This window comes from Anoplopoma fimbria, chromosome 2, assembly GCF_027596085.1.
Source record: "Anoplopoma fimbria isolate UVic2021 breed Golden Eagle Sablefish chromosome 2, Afim_UVic_2022, whole genome shotgun sequence".
Taxonomy (NCBI): domain Eukaryota; kingdom Metazoa; phylum Chordata; class Actinopteri; order Perciformes; family Anoplopomatidae; genus Anoplopoma; species Anoplopoma fimbria.
Window position 1 is genome coordinate 17,931,631 of NC_072450.1, and position 20,205 is coordinate 17,951,835.

Here is a 20,205-nt window from a genome sequence, read left to right on the forward strand (position 1 = left end):
GTATCCCTCCGCCTGCGGTAGATGTGCTGAGGCTGGAGTAGCCACCATTTTGCATGTCTAGTGTGTTCCTCCCTCCATTGCTAATAGAGACGATTCCAGTTATTTTCCGGCATCATTACGGCTAGTAAGTATACCCTCAGAAATACTGCATCGTGAGGATTGTGTGACCGTGTGAGGGGCAGCGCTGTGTTTGGGGTCCGCGGTGACAGCGCTCAGCGGGGCGCTGCAGAGGAAGTCGCAGCCTCAGAGCACCGGGGCTGCGCCTGTCAGCAGCTAAGGCAGCTAGCATGGTGGGGGTAGGCGTACGGATGTAGCCTTGCTAGCCACCTGCTGGGCTAGGGGTGTGAAGCTCAATGGCCACTTGGGCGGTGGGGTTGTCCAACAGGGCGTAATACTGGTGACAACTCCTAAAGCCAGCTTCACGTTTTAAATCTGTATCGCCAGCTAGCAGGCTAGCATGCTAACAGGCTAGCAGGCTAGCACACGTTTAGCTCTGAAGCAGAGCTAACGCCACAGAGGACTCGCTAGCTCGATCGTTCAGATGCTTCAAGGAGGCCTAAACTGCATCATGTCCTGATCAATCGGCGGTCGGGTCCAGGTGTGAAGCCGAGCCTGCACTGGCCTGCCCACCGCCCCAGATGTTGACTCATGTCGGCCAAGGTGAAGCTGCTGCCGTGGTGTCAACCTCGTATGTTGCCCTTTCACTGAAAACACCACTGGACCAGTGTTAGCTTGCTGTTAGCCGACTTGTGCTATTTGTTTAGTAACCTTACGCCCTGGACGTTTCCCTGAGAGGTTTGTAATGACATCACACTTTCCTAAATGTGATAAAATTGTCAACATTTGAACAGAAAAGTCAACGTTGCGATGGCATAACCCGGAAAGTTTCTCTAGTTTCACAAGTGGATTGCTTGGTGTTGACAACGTTTTTTAATTAAGTGGGTCACTATAAGACACACGTCGTTTAACAAAGCCTGTACGTCATCTGAGGAAGACCCCTTTACGTAAAAAAAACAACCATTTATAGGTAACTAAGCGTTAAGAAGGGCAGCTGGAAGTTAAGGAAGTTAAGGAGGAAGTGATCGAATGAGTGTGACGTAGACTTTGGGTGACTCCTGTGCATTTGTGTCATATCCCTGTTTGATGGCTTTGGGAGACTGCAGAAGTGCCATTCACCCAGTGTTTTTAAAGGGGAACAGTTGTCTAATGAAATATCCAGGATTCCCAAAAATCCCAAATTCTTCTTTGATATTTAATAGTTCAGTGCAGTATCATGATGACTACAGTATATAACGTTCTCCTTTTAAACAAGACTGCTATGACCTTAATACAAGTTAACCTTCAACTCTGCCAACACAGTGATGTGGTGACTATCTTTGGGGCACAATACTTACTTGAGCAGGTGAATTAAGTGGAGCTTTATTTTACAGTGGGTGAAGGGTTAATCAAACTATTCCCACTAGGCATTGCCACTGTGTCTACAGATCACTCTCCTATACACTCAGATTTTAATTGACTCCTGGTTTTGTCTGACGGTTCCTAAAAAGACTGAAGTATCTCAACAACAGATGAGTTCTTTGCATTATTTGATTTGTTTGCAATTACCTCTTTGACTATGCATTTCAATATTGTCACTTGGCTAGATTACCAAATATACAACTATAATGGGGTTCTCCAATGTCATGATAATGTATTTGACTTGCACAGTATTAGATCGTTAATCTCCTAGATTTTTCATTTACTTGTCTCCTTCAGCGAACACTCACAAAGTCAGTACTGTGGGGGATAGCTTTAGTGTTTTTTCAGCATTAGTGCTTGTTGCTTTGCAAGATTTCCCTGCAGGCGTGTTTGCAACCTAACATCCAAATTATAAACTATTTGCTTAGGTTAAATGAGAACGCCTATATCTTGGAAGCTTCCACTACTGCTTTGGATTAGAGATATTATGCCTCAGGTAAAGGACCTGAACCCTTGTTAGCTTTGTAAACAGCTAGTTCTTTAACTGAACTCTGTGATGCTGCATCTGTTTTTTTAGTTTGAGATCCTTTGAGCGACTGCAGAGCCTCTACTGGTTCACTGCTATTAAATGACATGATTGCCAAATTGTTAGTATTAAGCTAAGTAATGGATCTTGGCTTGGCTGTCTCTCTTAAAGGAGGTAGTGGACCTTGGCAGGAGGTGGAAAGTGGGGTAGCTGCAAAAAGTGTTGTATTCTCAAGCTAACGAACACTTGCACATCAAACAACAGTCTGGCAGATTTACGAACAATCCCTCTGTACTGACAAGAAGACATTATTATAGTTGGGTTCAACTCTATTTGGGTGAGCTACCCAAATAAAAAAGGTTTACTTGTGAAACACTGGTCATCATATTTGGACTATCAAATTCATGTCTTCTCTACAAAGGTACAGGACCCAACATTTGACTCTGCATGTAGGTGTACGTAGCTTATAAATGCAAAACTCAAACAATACTGATTTTGTTTTATTTTTACTCTTGCATGTTAGCTTTTCCTCGTTGTGCATGTATGTGAAATAAACACTTGTGTATTTTCCTGCACAGGCGATTACTTCTAGTTTTTGATGGGAGAAGAATTAGAATGATTAGCTAACAGCTGAGTGCATGGCTGAGCACACAGAGAGAGAGAATAAAGAGACGGTGTAGATTACAACAGCTTGTCAAATTGAGTAGGGAAAATACTTCTCCCCAGTGGTGGCTCTTTTATATTCTTCATCTTGCATCCGTCTAATAATCTCTTTGCAGAGTTTAACTGTGCAATTACCTCCTGAAAAAGTAGGTAGTGGCGGATATTGAATCTATGCTTTCACTTTCACAAGTCCTTTTGTTGTTCAATCGTCTAGTGTAAAACCTTTTAAAACTGCGTTTCATCTCTTAATGCTTCTAGTATGATGTCTCTCAGACTTTCAGGTTGACTGCTCCCAATGGTACAAGGGAGGTGTGGCATGCTTTCTGCTTGTTGGTTGTTGTCAGGCTCTGCCAGCTAATCTGGGCATGCTCTCCAACTCTCGTGAGAGCAAAAGCTTGTTATGAACATTCACAGTACATGCAAAGTACGCCCGTATATTATTAACCCCCCCAGTGTTGGTTGGTTTATTAATGGTTTTAAATAATTTAAAGGTCTACGGGGTAATCACTCTAAGATACCTTGCTTAAAATGAAGTGCCTACAAAGCAATTTTTTTTTGTCAGGGTGTTTATTTTTTCTTTCAAGTTTTTGGCGCAGGGTGTGGACCTGCACCTTTTGTCATTGTCACACTTGGGCCAGATATCCCCAGCTTCACTGAGCTGTTTTGTCCGACAAAAATCTGTATGGGCTCTGGTTACTCGTCTGTGTGATCACCACCTTAATCTTTAATATGGCTGTATAAATATATGAGGTTGAGCAAAGTTGACCTTGGAGAGTTAACCCGAGACTGTGGAATAAGCCCAAGGCTCCCCATCCTGTGGACTTTCTAATCCACCTATGATGTGCTCAATCCCTCTGATTTAAGTTTTGTCTTTTAAACTAAATACACCGTTCCACTTCCCAGAAATAGTACCAGCATGACACTAATGGTAACTATGGATAACAATATGATGTGTCTTCTGATTGTAGAAGAATGTGCATTTGTACAGCAACTGCAAGAATGAGGAACTGTTAATGTAATCAGCTCTCAGCAGAGGCTGGATTTACCTTCTTTTATGTGTAAACATTGATTATAGGCACAGCAAGGGAAAGAGAGTCATGATTTATGGGGCCCAACACTAGGTCCATTCAGCTCAGGTAATTTAAATGGTGTTAAGACAGGCTGTAGGTCTCCAGCTTTATTAAAGTGTGGCCTTGCCTGACCACCCTCCCCAACTTTCTTTGATCACAGTGAATTCATAGATTCTCTACAAACCACCACCTTATGCAACAAAGTATGGCCCCATTCCCTCTTATTTCCCTCAGTCGACCTTGTTCCTTATTTCCGTGAGTCGGCTGGCAAAGTTTCAAATAATTTAATTGAATCTCTGCAGTGATACTTAACGACAAGAAAAGGTACGGTGATTTTCTGCTTTTACCATTTAGATATAAATATTGGAACCCCCCACTGTACACGGGTCTAAAATGAGTCAGGGGAAACCAAGTACTTCAACTAAGATGCATTGAAAGTTGATGTTATGTAATTTAAAGATCATTCTTTACAGTCACCTTAATCTATAACTGCTCGTGCAGTTTTCAGAGTACATGTCGTGTGGGAAGAGGAGCTGGAGTTGATTTTCCATGTAAGGCTCTCTGGCAATGAGCCAGCTCAGGACCCAGTAAGATTTCAATAAGGGTTCTGGCTGGTCTCTAGTCGGAACAATGGCAGCAACATTTCTAAGACAAATGTTTACAGCATGAGTTTATGTATAACAGTTTCTCGGAGCCGCAACACGATGCTGTCTTTGATGTAATTCTTCCGTTAAAATCATAGTAGAGAAATCATCGCGCTGATAGATCTCCCCTTTGAAAGTGTTTCTCTGATGCTTAGCATGTCTCAATGACACAATAAATAATAAAAAATACATTTATTAAAGCAGTCTGTGTCAGAAGAATTCACAACACGTCTTCTGGGCTGTAGTATTTGTATAAGGTAAAATAATAATCTATTTGATTGTGTGACATTTGTTTTGTGATCACTGAAATCCTTTATCTTCGATAAGAAAACCAAGGGGTTTATAAAGGACTGATCAATGCAGTCTCATATTAAAAATAGTTACATTGTTCAAGAGGAACGTTGTGTACCAGAGTAATCCTATTCACTAGTTTATCACATCATCCATTTTTTTCCCGTCCAAATGCTTTTATGTTTCTGTCTACCAAAAGTCAACTTCAGCACTAGTTAGATGGAGGCAGTGGATTTGCTCGACAAGTAATTACCATCATTTCTGTTGCTGTAGCAGCTTAATTATGTACTGCATGCTGCTACCAGATAAAGGCCTCATGAGATCGGAGACTAAATGTACCTCTTTCAAAGTAGAGGGGGTCGCCATTAATAACCTTCCAGTTTGAAATGTTGTGAACCTGCATGTCAACACTTTCATTCAAATGTAAGAAATGGCAGCGCTACAGAGGTTGTACAGCATTCCAGAGAGGACCTAAATAACCTACACTCCCTTTTTATAGAAAAAAAACATCTGGAGGTGCTCCATTAAAGAGTTTTAATTCTTTAATTCTTTGAGAAACCAGTTTCTTAGATATTACTCCAGAATACAATAGAATCATGACAGGTCATGCATATCTTTGCCTTTGTTGCCTGTTTTAAAGAGGAAGTAAGCATAGTGACTCTAGGATCAGTTTTTTGTTAATGGTAATTCTTTTGGGTGTGTTTGTACATATAAACACAAGATAATTAATTCTTGCAACTAAGCATGTACTCATGCATATTTAAACCTCTTCCTGTGGCTTAAAGCATGTGCACTCAGAAGCTTCTCCACTAGGGAATCTAATTTCACCTGTCGCTCTCCTTTCCTGCTGCACTTTTAATACTATTTAAAAAGTGCAGCTCTAAAAGGAATATTCATCTATTTGATTATTCATCATATGTTTTGCCAATCGTGGCTGTGGCGTAGTGGAGAGCAAGGTAGTTCTCCAATCAGAGGGTCGGTGGTTCGATACCCGGCTTCGGCAGTCGATGTGTCCTTGGGCAAGACACTTAACCCCAAGTTGCTCCCGAAGGCTTGCCATCGGTGTGGACTGGATGTTGCATGAATGTTAGTTAGAGTCTGATGGTGGCACCTTGCATGGTAGCCTGTCATCAGTGTGTGAATGGGTGAATGATATGTAATATACTACTGATTGTAAGTCGCTTTGGATAAAAGCGTCTGCTAAATGACTGTAATGTAATGTAATGTGTTTTAGGAGTCGAGAATTTTTATTTAAGCTTCTTGGTTCAACTTTATTAGTTTATGTTGGTACGTTTAAACATAGGAAACCTGGTTATAAGGATACATCTTGTGAAGGCTGGAAACCAGAGAATGTTTTTACATGTACTGCAATGACTTTATAACTTAATAACATTTACATTTAAGTGCAGCTGGTCAGCAATCAAATTTCTTCTATACCCACTTCCATGTCTTTGAGCCAAGGCTTGCATATTTTAGGCGTAGAAGTGAGAAGATGCTGCAGTGCGACACATTTTATTTATACTCAAAATTTCCTCATTAGAAGTTCAGCTTAACTGATTTTTATGTTATAGTCTAGTCGTGTGCCAACCCTGAGGCAATGAGTGCCAATCTGTTTCATTTCTTAATGTTTTCTAGAGAATGCCAGCTCCGATCAGACTGCGGGAGCTGATCCGGACTATCCGGACAGCACGGACCCAGGCAGAGGAGCGTGAGATGATCCAGAAAGAGTGTGCTGCTATACGTTCGTCCTTCAGAGAGGAAGACAATACATACCGTTGCAGAAATGTGGCAAAGCTACTTTATATGCACATGTTGGGCTACCCGGCACACTTTGGGCAGGTATGTTTGGTGATGATAGGAGGACTTCTAGTTAATAGACGAAACTTTTGGGATTTCCAGTGACATTATTGTTACAAAGGTTACACACTTGGTGACTTGTTTCCAGCTGGAGTGCCTGAAGCTGATTGCGTCCCAGAAGTTCACCGACAAACGAATAGGTTATTTGGGGGCTATGCTGCTGTTGGACGAGAGGCAGGACGTCCACCTACTAATGACAAACTGCATTAAGAAGTAAGTGGATGCAAGAACCTCACTGAATGTATTTAATATTTTGCTTTTAAGATGTTTTTTTTGCAAATGCACCGTAATTTGATCTTGATGAAAGATGAAATTCAAGACCTGTGCTTCAAAGAATGAGGTGTAGCTGCTACTGCAACTAACATCCAAAATTTGTCTTTTATCTATATTTTTGTGTTTCCATGACTCATTAAATTCTCTTCTCTCAAAACAGTGACTTGAATCACAGCACACAGTACGTCCAGGGCCTGGCCTTGTGCACTTTGGGTTGCATGGGTTCCTCAGAAATGTGTCGTGACCTTGCTGGTGAGGTAGAGAAGCTGCTCAAAACATCCAACTCCTACTTGAGGAAAAAAGTAAGCCTCATTGTTGTCACGTTTATATTAATTCTTTAAAAAAATCTGTAGTTTACTATACATGAATGAAAATGTTGGTATGTGTGCTGATTAGTCACACTTGGAAGTGAAATATTGTGTTAAATGTTTAAAACCGTTTCCTCATTGTGACATTATTCTTACAATGTTATGTCTAAATATTTGTTGACAGGCAGCATTGTGTGCAGTTCATGTCATCAGGAAGGTTCCAGAACTTATGGAAATGTTCCTTCCAGCCACAAAAAACCTGCTGAGCGAGAAAAACCATGGTAAGTGCAAACAGTTTGTCAGGATGTTGCTGGCTCCTGGGGACGTGTGCCTGTCCTACATCAATGTAGATGTTTTCCTGTTTCCTGCCACTCACAGTGCTTTGCTCAGTGAGAGCCGGCCAGCTCGTGTCCTTTTAGAGGTGTCCTTTGCAGAGGAGAGTAGTATTAATAATTCTGTCATATAAGTCTGGGCCGATGTGTACCCCACTTAGGGGAGATACAGTATGTCACAGGAAAATGTTTTTTGTAATGGTGCTGAAATTACTTGATGTTTTTTGACATAAATCTATTTGAAAATATTTTGTTTGCTATTTTTGTAGATCATTGTTTGTCCTGCCAGGAATAATATAAACATTCAATGGAAGATGGCGTGACATGACCTAAAGACACTCAAATATCCATCAAGCATTGTCAGATATTGCTAATGCAAACTTGCAGAGCAGACTCACTATCAAAAATCTAAAGAAATGTTTAAATTTGTAATCATGCATGTTGCAACTAGACCACGTATGCATATTCACTTTTAAAGAAACAACCAACCTAATCAATGAAATGAATATGTTCTCCGACATGTAAAAAGAACAATTACAGAATTGATTACTTAGAAAGTATCGAAAAGCATCTTACGATTTAAACATTTTTTTATATTTTGACACTTAGATGATTAGTTTTTAACTTTGTAACATTCAGATCAAGTCACAATGAAATTATTAGACTGTTTGATATTCTTAGAGATTTATGTTCCCCGCAGTTAATCATATGTATGCTAGTACATCATATTTTTTGACATCTGACTTGGGGGACAAGAGCAAAGCTTCCATATTGGTACATGTTTATGTGTATAAATCCCATTTCAATAGCAGCATGGCAGATAAACGCTTGTCAGTCATTTAGCACATTCAGTACAAAGATGTTGTGAAAGTTATTTTTGTCATAGTCGCTTTGTGTGGCAATAACGAAGCGTGTTCATTCATTTCAATGAGACCACTGCATTGGCACAGCAGGGATGACAAGTGAGGGCAAAGAAACCTGGTCCAACTTTAATCCAGCGATTTACTGTATTGAACAATCAAATGCATACAAGCTCACACTCCTCCGGTCACGATAAGCATTCAAACTCATGGATCTGTTATTTAAACTGGCCCTCCTGAATTTATTTTTATTGTATCATCTGTATCTAAAATAGTTGCACCCACTTACGAAGTCCTTTTTGTTTTTAGATCTGAAGGCCCAGCAACAAATGAATAATGTAGGGGACAAAACTAGTTAGCCTTTACTTTGTCTATTCCCCCAGGTGTTCTCCATACATCAGTTGTCCTCCTCACTGAGATGTGTGAAAGAAGTCCTGACATGCTGTCCCACTTCAGAAAGGTACAAACACATCCTCTCACTCAAAGGACCTTAAAGTAGTTACTTGCGCATTTGTCTTAAGCTCACGTCACATTTCATTCTCCTTTTTGCGTACACATTTCCTTTTAGGTATAGCTAAGCTTAGACAAACATGTTAAACTTTTGAGGCTGGGATTGCGCTACAGGTTTCCTCTACATTCAAAGTATGTCTCAATCTTTTATCTCCTACCACTGTCTTTTCCTCTTGTATTTCAACTGCTGCTTTACCTCTTCTTCTCTAGGTGTAAAACCGTGCCAGAAGCAGCACCCCTCATGCTCATGATCTAAACATTATTTTAAGCTTTCTGAAAGTGAATGATTTCCAGTTTCCCCTCCCTAACATCTACCTCATATTTTTTCTGTCATTTGTCTTTGTTACAATTCCTGCATTGTGTTAGAATGAGAAGGTAAGAGTACATTCTGATCTCATAGCTGGTGCATGCTGTAAATAGTAATCACTCCTCACACTCACCTCAGACGTAATGTTGAGTAATGTCATGTTGTGTTTTAATTTATAATTTTAATTTGCTTAACTTGTACAGTGATCATTACAATTTAAGTGTTTTGAAAATGATGAAAACAATCTTATGGTCCATTTGTCAGACACATTTCTCACTATTGTTGTGAGTGTCATTTTTGCCTAATGTGCAACTCATTTGATCACGCTTTTATTTAAAAGCAGTTGGTGGGTGTGTTCACATGATTGCCACAGGTGTTGTCACCGGGAGCAGATGATTTCCACTGTTTCTGTGTCGCTGTTAGAGGGTAGCTTATTTGTCATGTCAGTTACTGTCTTGGTACCCCACCTTGGCATTTTGGGTTGCTTGTTTGTCATCATACCCACAGCAGAGGAGAAGATTTATTATTAATTATCCTGTAAAGTGAGCTGGTCTAAAACATGTTCAGTGTGGCACAACAGAAAAACAGGAAGCAGGCTGAAAGTAGACCTTCTAACAACTCCAAACCTGTTTGACAAGCCAGTCTTTTAGTTTTTTCTGCTAAACGCATCCTACACTTATCTCTGATCTGGATGCAAAGAAATTAAATTATGCCTAATCTTCAAATTTAATGCTGGATAAGACAGCATGATGTTTCCCAAAGTGTTGGAATGTTTCTTTCAAGGATACATTTTGATAAAAAAAAAATGATAAACCATTGAAAGATTGAAATTACATTGATGAGAAAGTTGATTATTGTTGCGAGATGTTTCCTATCTTAATATAATTCAATTTTTTCCCCTGGTAGTGAATTAAACTCTACTTTTAAATACACACATGTGTATTTAGTGTCATTTAGAGGTTACAGAAGTGTGTATGGAGATTTTCTTTTTCTCTCAAAGCCAGATGTTCTAACCCAATATTTTTGTACGAGTTAAGGTTTTGATTTTACTTCAAAAAATTGGCTATTCAATCGCCTATCAACCATATTACTCTACCTCAATAAGAGAAAATCCCAACCCCTTTGCTTTTGATATGAGTTTGAATGGCTGCCACTGTCAATGACAAATTACTAACTTTAACAGTTAATGAAGAGCGTTCTATAAATGTGAAAGAGGAAAAGTGGAACATTTGGGAGATCTACTCAAAATACTGTGACACCTCTCCTTTTCTGTTCTGTTGTTGGTCTTTTTGTAGTTGGTCCCTCAGTTGGTGAGAATCCTGAAGAACTTAATCATGTCTGGATACTCTCCTGAGCATGATGTGTCTGGCATAAGCGACCCCTTTCTGCAGGTAAATCTCCTTATTTCTTGATGCAAATACCCTCTACAGGAAGTGCAGATTTCTATTTTGCTTGATGCTTGTGGAATATTTAAAGCTTTGTGCTAAAATGTCCTAATGTACGTGTAAATACATTTTATTAAACAGGGAGTTGACAGTAGAATTACAAATGAGTGAAGTATTGAATGGCACAATTGTGTCAGTGGATAAAGAAGCAAGGTGGGATGAGAGAAATCAGAATTTACCTGTGGGAGTCAATAAAGGTGCATCACACATGTCAAGTGATCTGACAGGCCTGAACTGTTTATCTTTCCTTAGGTGCGGATATTGAGACTACTGCGAATTTTAGGCAAGAGTGATGATGATTCCAGTGAAGCAATGAACGACATTCTTGCACAGGTTAGAAATATAACTTGATTAATGTTTTTTGCCAAAAGCTTCTCAGAATGAGTGTTATTCTGATAAATGCATGGTATTTGTACTTTCAGGTTGCAACGAACACAGAGACAAGTAAAAATGTAGGCAATGCAATTCTCTACGAGACTGTACTGACTATAATGGACATCAAGTCTGAAAGTGGACTGAGGGTGAGTTAATTTGATATAAAGGCAATCTTTGTTTGAGCATTTTTCTTTGTGGCTAAATGTCTTTTATCTTACAGGTTTTGGCCATTAACATACTCGGTCGCTTCCTTCTAAACAATGACAAAAATATAAGGTAACTAATGTGCTTATAGTACTTGTCCTTACACACATTGAGTCATCTAAAATGCTTTAATTCATTCCTTATGACATCTTTTAATTAAACTCACCATTCCAGATACGTGGCTTTGACATCTCTACTAAAGACTGTACAGACAGACCACAATGCAGTGCAGAGGCATCGGAGCACCATTGTGGATTGTTTAAAAGACCTGGATGTGTCCATCAAGAGGTAATTCACAAGTGCATACATTACCTATAGGGATGGTTTGGGAGTTTTGAAATGGGGTTGTATGAGGTAGTTATCCAAAGTCAGTGTATTACCTGCAATAGACCAGCAAAGCATATTTTAGCCACCTCAAAGAAAGATCCACCTAAAATCATCCATATCAGTTTAAGTGAACGCTATTTTAGAATACTTTTTAACAGGGAACTGCATTAAAAGTGAAACATATCTTTACCTTTTTGGCAACAGAGTCTTGTGTCTTTGAAGAGAGTGTAGATAATTTTCACATTTATTTCAGTTCCCCGTCGGAACGTCTGTCTAAAAGCAAGATAAAGCTGTGAAAATATTCTAAATATAGTGTACACTTAAACTGATATTGATTTCTTCTCGGAGCCCCCATCCACAGCAGTACATTACTTTGATTATATGTGGTAACTCCTTGTTTCTTTAAAATGGTGGGGTGCAGCCGTCATCTACTGTAGGTGATACAGTGACTATGGATAACTACCTCATACAACCCCAAATCAAAACACCAGAACTATCCCTCTAAACAAGAAGTTTACGTTTCTTACTAGGTAGCCTCGTTGTTTCTGATCTTTGTCTACTTCTCATTGTTGTGTAGACGTGCAATGGAACTGAGCTTCGCCCTGGTGAACGGCAACAACATTAGAGGCATGATGAAAGAGCTGCTCTACTTCCTGGACTCCTGTGACCCGGAATTCAAAGCAGACTGTGCATCGGGAGTCTTTCTAGCTGCGGAGAAGTATGGCACTGACACACAGACTTCACTACACATAACACCTGTGCTCAGCTGCTCGTAATAATTAAAATCACATCCTGTGTGACTTTATCATGTGGGAGTTTGTAAAAAGTGATTTACAGCTTTTCATTTTCCTTTCTTGGCACTTTAAGGTCCAGGTTGCTAGAACCTGATAGAAGTAATCACCTGCATTCATTAGATACATGTAGACTGAATATCAGTTATGCCTGTGAAGAAGTAATATAATACACCTGTTGTGTTACAGAATACAGTATACAACATGCTTGAATATATATCAAGCTAAAAGTTTGTTTGTGGTACCACAGTAAACAGAGGATGTAACACTGAAATGCTGAATGATGATAAAATGAGTGATCCATCGTCTGACAGACCATGTTGATACCATTTATTTTTCTGACAGCATTTGTCTCTTGACTGTATTGAGTTTTGATAACTTTGCATATTCAGGACTTTTCTTCAATCATTTGCTTGGACTAATCAATGTCTCATGTTCCAGGTATGCCCCTTCGAAAAGATGGCACATAGACACCATTATGAGAGTCCTGACAACCGTATGTATATTTCAAAAACACTACAGTGCCTCTTATTTTTCTGTGTTTGTTGGTTGAAATTGATTCTCAGTGTGCATGGTCAAAATAATAAGTAGTACATTGATAACTTCTAAAGATCTAATAAAAACTGGTAATATTCCAATTTGATTGATTTGAGACTTGTTTGTCTTCGTCATTGACATCTCTGCTCATCCTTACAGGCAGGGAGCTATGTGCGAGACGATTCTGTTCCCAACCTCATCCAGCTCATCACCAACAGTGTGGAGATGCATGCCTATACAGTCCAGAGACTTTACAAAGCACTGCTCGATGACATCTCACAGGTCAGAGCAGTTCAGGTCTAGATTTGGGACACCTCTGTCTTTGAAGCATACAGTCATACTAGCTTAAGAATGCACCAGAGTGAACTTGTGTTTCTCTGTGTTCTGTAGCAACCTCTAGTGCAGGTGGCGTCCTGGTGCATAGGAGAGTACGGGGACCTGCTAGTATCTGGACAGTGTGAAGAGGAGGAGCCCATCCAGGTACACCTGGAAGAATTCCAGTCACACGCCACATGCACAAATTGAAGACCCCAGTATGCACAAACCTCAAACCAGAGAAAAACACCACATCATCTCTTCCTTTTCATTTAAGGTTACTGAGGATGAAGTTCTGGACGTGCTTGAAGGCCTCCTGGTGTCCAACCTGTCTACACCTGTGACCCGGGGTTATTCCCTTACTGCCATCATGAAGCTGTCTACTCGCTTCAGCAGTGTGAAGTGAGTAATGGCCTTTGACATTCATCCTTTACTTTGCGATCATTTGGGTGCTAAGGTGACAAAGTTCATGTTACTTTCCCCCTTTCTAACCTGTTAAATTTATAATTTTGTTTCAGCCGAATCAAGAAGGTGGTGTCGATTTATGGCAGCAGCATCGACGTGGAGCTCCAGCAGAGAGCGGTGGAGTACAATGCGCTGTTCAAGAAATACGACCACATGAGGTGAAACTGCATTACACTCTTCTAGAAATTACTATCAAATAATCACAACCTCATTGTACCCGTTTGTAGATAACAGGGTTGAGTTTGGTGCATCTTTTGTCTCCCTCCTTATTGCTTTCTTGTTCCCCGACTTCAGGCCAGCTCTCCTAGAGCGAATGCCCATTATGGAGAAAACTGCTTCTAATGGCCCCACAGAGATTGCACAGACAAATGGGGAGACAGAGCCCTCTGTTGAATCAAAACATCCACCACCTGTCACCCAGCCAGCCAACCAGGTGAGAGCATTTTGAATTACTTTATTATGTACAAATGACAGGCCATACAATTATTGATTTGAGTCAGTAAATAAACGTTAAACAGAACACCCTGTGCTGTAATCATTTTGTGCAACAAAAAAAAGTTGACTAGTTTTTTTCTTTTTTTACATTATAGATTTTTTTTGTGGTTGAGAATAAATTTGAAAAATAATGAATTCATTTCTAATAATTATAAGGGCTGGCCTCGACTAACACTAAGATCGACGGATATGTTGATTTGTTAATTTAATTGTCATATCTGTGAAGCACCACATGAGATGTGCTCATGTTTCATTGAAATAAGTCATTTAGCATAAAAAAGGACAAATCAAAGACCGAAATGACCGATTGTTGACTTACAGCCCTACATTTTTATTTTTATTTTTTTGGTATAATTGTTATGAAATATTGTGTATCCATAGATATTGCGGGTATTTTATCATGTTCTCATGCTGTCCTTGTTCCCCAGGCTAATGATTTGTTAGACCTGCTTGGTGGTAATGATGTGGTGCCAGTAATCCAGACCACGGTGCCCACCAAGCTTGCCTCAGCCGGAGGAGAGCTGCTTGATCTGCTGGGTGATCTCTCGCTAAGTGGTAGGACGCTCTCTTAAACACTATCTAGGTCCTGGAATAAACATTAGTTTTTTCCACCAGTGTGAATGTAATGCCCGACCTGTGCCTGCTCCTGTTCTGCTGACTCTGTCTGGTTTTAGTATAAAAAAAGTGAACGAGCCCTTGTGTGTTGCTGTCCCCTCTTTCCAGGCGGCCCGGCCCCTGCTCCTGCTCCTTCTGTGCCCTCTTCCCAACCCTCTTTCCTCCTGGATGGCCTCTCCTCACAGCCCCTGTTTAATGACATTGCAACTGCAGGTGAGTCAGTTGCTCCCCTTGACCATCCACCTCCAAATATACAGTCATTTGTCGTATTGTCATTATATATCAAAGCACCTTTTTTTTTCTTGGATTGCCATGACTCCTCAAATTAATTGTTTATCATATCTCTAAATCTTTGATGGTTTGTTCCTCTGAATTCTCTGTATAGCTATTCCTCCTATGACTGCATACAACAAGAATGGACTGAAAATAGACTTCACATTTGAGCGAGCTAATCCCAATCCAAACATCGCCGTCATCACCATCCATGCTTCCAACTCAACAGAGGGAGATATGACAGACTTTGTTTTTCAGGCTGCAGTACCAAAGGTAAGCAGGCCCAATCTGACAAAGATATATTAAGTCACAAAGTCGTGAATTTCAATATTTTGTAATGTATAATGTTGTTCATGACTGATGAGTTTCCCATGTAGTGTTACAATGTTAATGTTTATGATTCTGCATTGCCTATTTTACATTACATTATCGGTTTGGCAAATAAAAAAATGTGCATTTGAGTGATTTGACCTCAAGTTCCACTTATTGTGGTCAGTTTATGATCAATGTAAGCATTTGTAATTTATGCTACAGTATTGACCCGATTTCTCAATGCGTATCATCAAGCGTTCTTATAACGTTGTGTCTCTTATGTGTTTGTCAGACATTCCAGCTGCAGCTCCTCTCCCCTAGCAGTAATGTTGTCCCAGCACTCAACCAGGGAACCGTCACACAGGTCATCAGAGTCCTCAACCCACAGAAGGTGAGTTTGTCCTTCACAAATTGTCCTTAGAAGCACACTTTGCGTACATTTAAGGCCTTTACAGTCTCAAATGATGTGCAAGAATTTCCTCTCTTCTAAACATGATCATCCTCACAAAATTTCAGCAACAGCTACGAATGAGGATCAAGCTGACGTACACCCTCAAAGGCTCGCCTGTGCAAGACCTGTCTGAGGTTAATAACTTCCCTCCTCAGTCCTGGCAGTGATGAGCTGCTTCTGTTGCTCTTAAAAGCCCCCCACCAAGGGAACTATGAAAACGATTTTCCTTTCACCTCCCTCCTTCTTCCTATGGATCCCCCTGTGACGTCACTGCAGCCCGCTGCCCTCGAGTTGCATGGGAAGCAGCAGAGCATCTAACACAGGAGAAAAATACAGATGTTGCGAAGACCCTATTGACTATTGACATCACCAGAATAATTGGGAAAACATATCAATCAATGAACTTTCTTTTTTTTCTTTCTCAATTGGTTTCCATCATGTCTTTTGTGTAGTAGTACTATTTTCCACTTAAACCCTCGCTCTGCACCATTACAACCCACAAAAGCACATATGCACACCATTTAATGTGGCACACGTCACCTCTCAAGTCACTGTCGATGAAGAGTGCTGCCCACTTTGAGCACTGCAGTAACCATAGTTATATTTTAATTTATAATTAAAGCTAAAATGCAGTTGAAACACTTTGCTCCATTGATATTTATGATTGGCTTTGCATTCAGATTTTTTTATATGAACCTTCAGTCCTATGATTGTAGCAGAAAAAGCTTTGAAAGGTCTATTTAATGCAGTCATAAAATCCTTGGTAACCCTTTTTTTTTTTTTTTTTTTTTTTTTACTTTCAAATGTCAGATAGTCTTATTCATTTTGAATTACATTAATTTCCTTAAAGCATGTTCGAGCATTGATAGGATCACAATCGCACCCTGATTCAAGCTCGAGGGAATTTCTGGTTCTGGTTGTAGGCCTCTTAATCCTATGTTTGTATAGGAAGTAGTCTACATTTGTTTTGTCACAATGATACGAGCATTAGAACATCCACGATGTCCAGTTTGATCCCCTGGGGCTGGTTTCAGATAATGTGCCCACTAAGCTCTCCTAAAATCATCTCATGTGTTGCTTTTAGTTTTAGATCTGTATAATGAATTCAACAGTTAATTGATTAGCATAGCTTGAGGAGGTGCGTTAATTAGGATGAATGAAATCCAGGCCTGACATTTATATCAACATAAGCTGATTGCATTTGTGTTGGAGATCTGCATTTAAACCTTTCCTGCATCTGTGTCATCACAGTCTAGCTTGCAATTTAGATACATTTCAGATTTGTTTAACCTGGTTGAACTTAGTCACCATGCACATACATGTAAATGAAGCTTGTTATGAATGTAGTTACGTGCACTGAATGCTTTTTTCCCCCCTTCAAGTCTTCTTTCTCACGGCTGTCTCTTTGATGGGGACCCTCATCTTATTGGCACTATTTTTGTGAAAGTTTGTTTTATTTCTGCAGTAATTTGACTTAATTATTTATGCCTGATATCAAAGTGATGTGCCTTTCTGACTTGGCTGGATAAAAGCCCCTGAACTATTGAGTTCTGTATGAGCTTCGTTTTTAAGTCTTGTGTGCTGATCTTTTTTTTTAAATCTGAGGAAAATGGTCTTGATGGATCTAAAGTAGTAAATCGCTTAATTTAATAACTATCTTGATCCCTTCTATATCTCATAATAAGTTAATAATCAGTCGTCCACTAATACTGGCCTACCTAGATGTCCACCTGTCTTTTTGTCTTTGTTTTGACAAAAGCATAAATTATAGCTACACAGCATTTCTTTCCCTATATTGTGTGGCAGACAAAAGTCCTAAAACAAGCAAATCTCAAAGATAAAGGCAGCTAATAGACTTTTCATAGGCTGGCGACAAGGTTTCAAGTGTTTTTAAACAGTATGAATGTCACACTGAAGTGGAATATCATTAGGACGCCCACCACCCCCGTCAACAAACGTGCGAGTTTGGATCACTTGGTGAGGTACTGGGACGGGTCGTTTTTGTGGACTGTGTGATTTCTTGGCTCTCGTCTTCTCCAAATCAGAATTCTGACCGTGCTGTCCGTGGACAGTAACCTTAATACCTCACAACGTTCTGTCTTTCTGTTCATTTTAAGTTGCAGTAGATTGACAGCTTTGTTTAGTCATGAATTGCAATCAAGGGGAGCATCTGCATGAGAGGAACTAATGGTAGTTTGTACATCTCATTACTTACCAAGCTCAGCAGCCCTGCGATGCTGTGTTGAGATCCTCCGATGTTCAATCAGGCTGTATACTTCTTTTCACAATGCTTCACTGTCTTCTAACTTTTGTGACCAAATCAGAGAGACTATTAGCTTTGGAAATATTTTTGAGCTATGATATGTGTATATGGAGAAAATTATTGCAGTTTAACTTTTTTTCTGTTGACAAATGCTATATTGGCTTTTTTTCTGTACATATCGAGGGCTTTTACAATTTTGTCTCTTGAACTATATTTCATCATTTTTTTTTAGATACCATTTTCTAAAAAATTCCAATTATTCACAATGTATATTGTCTAAATTGATCTAGTCAACATCAGTCTATAAAGACTTCCCTGTTTCATCACTCACTCGTTGTAAAAGATATATGATCTGCTGCCTGTACATTGTATATAGTTGTAAAACAAACAAAAGCTGATCGAATTAAATAAAACCCACATGAAGAATTAAAGGATTAGCTAGGAAGTATAATTGTATGCATATATGTACAAAAAAAAGAACCCTTAAAGGATGCAATAGAGCTGCGTTTGATTTAACATTCTTCCTACTTCATTCATTATTGGATGTGTCGTCTTTATTTTCTAAAGATGGTAGGCTATTGTCGGGGTTCCTTTCGATGTTGAAATGAGGGTTGGATCTACCTTAACAGATGTCGTCTAAATGATGTACTGAACTACTGAGAAACCTAAGCACAGTGCTGCACACAGCAGAGGTGGCACCTTGCTTCGTCTGCGTCCCTCATGTATCCATGCCCTCCTTCGAAGAGGAGCAGGTTTCTTGTCACAACGTTACTCTTCCTTCTGGCCTCGTATGTGGTTTAGTGTTCTGCTCTCTTGACAATTTGATCTATTAAACTCCTTTAAAACCTACAAAATTGATTCTTGAAATGACGCCCCCTGTGGTCTTGGCATGTTGGCGCTCACGGTTGCCTGGTTACCTTTTTGCTGCCATGTAGCACCTTCTTAAAAGCGTCATGTCTCAGGCAAGCAAGTGCCACACTAGGAGGCTTTCAACCTCTAAATGTTTCATTTTCCCAGTATGGTCAGTAGGTTTGAATTGGAATAGAGTTTTGTCTCGAGCTGATGGACATTTTACTAAGTGGTTCCAGATATGTATGTTGGCGCTGCAGTGTCCTTCCCTGGGTCTGAACATTACAAGGTTTTCTTTTGGCCTGCTTTTTTTTTTCTTTTCGTCCCTTTATAGTTCACTTTATTTGCCTCTGCATGGCACAGCTTTCAGTTTCTCGTTGTAGTCACTGATACAAAAGGCGGGGCTGTAACACACCATGTCAAATGAATCCGAGCCCTCACTGTTTTAAATTCAACTTTACATGGCAGTCAATCATGGCAGGATATGAGGAAAGCATTAAATTTTATTTCTGTTAGGATCTTTTTTCACTTTGTGATTATGGATTGCTGCTTTACCAACCCGAAAACAAACCCAGGACATGCCTGTACTACAAGATAATGACCACAAGGGGGAGCTGTGCAAAATGGAAGGCTGACGTGATTGGAAAGGGAGTTCCATACACCTATTCCTGAATATTTTTGTTGGTGTTGTTTGTATCGTCTTACTCAACCAGTATGTACCCTTGTTAATCACATCTGATCAGTTCTTTCAATTATACCGTAAATTCATGAAGTTTTAAATGTTGAAAATCAACCCAACATTAGTGCTTTGGACACTGTAACTTAAAAAGGAAGAAAAGAAACTGAAACAAATACACATCAGCGGTGTGATCAGCGTTTGAGGTGATATTAGTGTGTGAGGTTATACTTGTGTGTGTGTGTGTATGTATGTGTGAGTGTGTGTGTGAGACAGAAAGAAAATAATCGTGCTTGAAAGAGCGTGATGGCGTGCGACATGTCTTTTATCTAGATAGGACATGATTTTTGGCTGCAAATTAATCTTTCAGCTTCTGAGCTGCATGTGAAAACCAGTGTAAATAATGTCATTTCTACTCTCGACCTGAGACTCTTTTTGAAATGCAAGAAAAGTTCAAATAAAATCTGTCACACCACCGTCATGGGTCAGTACTAATATGTACAATAGGAAGTTGTTCAGATAGTGCTCACAATACTGTTAATGTTTTTTAGAGTGATGAAAGTGCACATCCATCATTTGGATTAATTGGATTTGGATAATTGATTATTTTATTATGGTTTTTTTTTTTTTTTTTTTTTTTCATTTGTTAGGGTGAATTCAGTGTGTCAAGGGCTTGGAAGAGCATCTGAATTGCCACCCATGTTCACGTTCCC

The 20,205-nt window shown here is 39.6% G+C and overlaps 1 protein-coding gene across 2 annotated transcripts; it reads left to right on the top strand.

The window, feature by feature from the left end:
- The first annotated feature begins 39 nt into the window (after nucleotides 1-39).
- ap1g1 (adaptor related protein complex 1 subunit gamma 1) lies at nucleotides 40-16,489 on the top strand. 2 transcript variants are annotated; one of them, XM_054611282.1, is made up of 23 exons: nucleotides 40-124; nucleotides 6,288-6,491; nucleotides 6,598-6,722; nucleotides 6,943-7,084; nucleotides 7,275-7,371; nucleotides 8,666-8,742; nucleotides 10,395-10,490; nucleotides 10,797-10,877; nucleotides 10,967-11,065; nucleotides 11,140-11,195; nucleotides 11,298-11,411; nucleotides 12,028-12,168; nucleotides 12,683-12,737; nucleotides 12,938-13,060; nucleotides 13,169-13,258; nucleotides 13,371-13,495; nucleotides 13,612-13,716; nucleotides 13,853-13,991; nucleotides 14,482-14,608; nucleotides 14,777-14,881; nucleotides 15,054-15,214; nucleotides 15,546-15,644; nucleotides 15,770-16,489. In XM_054611282.1, exons 2-23 carry the CDS (start codon nucleotides 6,291-6,293, stop codon nucleotides 15,869-15,871), a joined length of 2,460 nt encoding a protein of 819 aa, XP_054467257.1. In that variant the 5' UTR covers nucleotides 40-124; nucleotides 6,288-6,290; the 3' UTR covers nucleotides 15,872-16,489. The 2 variants fall into 2 exon arrangements, with proteins under 2 accessions (XP_054467257.1, XP_054467265.1); XM_054611290.1 differs by lacking the exon at nucleotides 40-124 and adding an exon at nucleotides 521-795.
- Nucleotides 16,490-20,205: the final 3,716 nt, after the last annotated feature.

What these genes read in the sequence shown, in the direction of transcription:
- ap1g1 (XM_054611282.1), top strand. Translation starts at nt 6,291, where the DNA reads ATGCCAGCTCCGATCAGACTGCGGGAGCTGATCCGGACTATCCGGACA. An exon ending in TGCTGTCCCACTTCAGAAAG is followed by an intron (nt 8,743 to 10,394) that starts GTACAAACACAT and finishes GTCTTTTTGTAG; the next exon opens with TTGGTCCCTCAGTTGGTGAG. An exon ending in TAAGCGACCCCTTTCTGCAG is followed by an intron (nt 10,491 to 10,796) that starts GTAAATCTCCTT and finishes ATCTTTCCTTAG; the next exon opens with GTGCGGATATTGAGACTACT.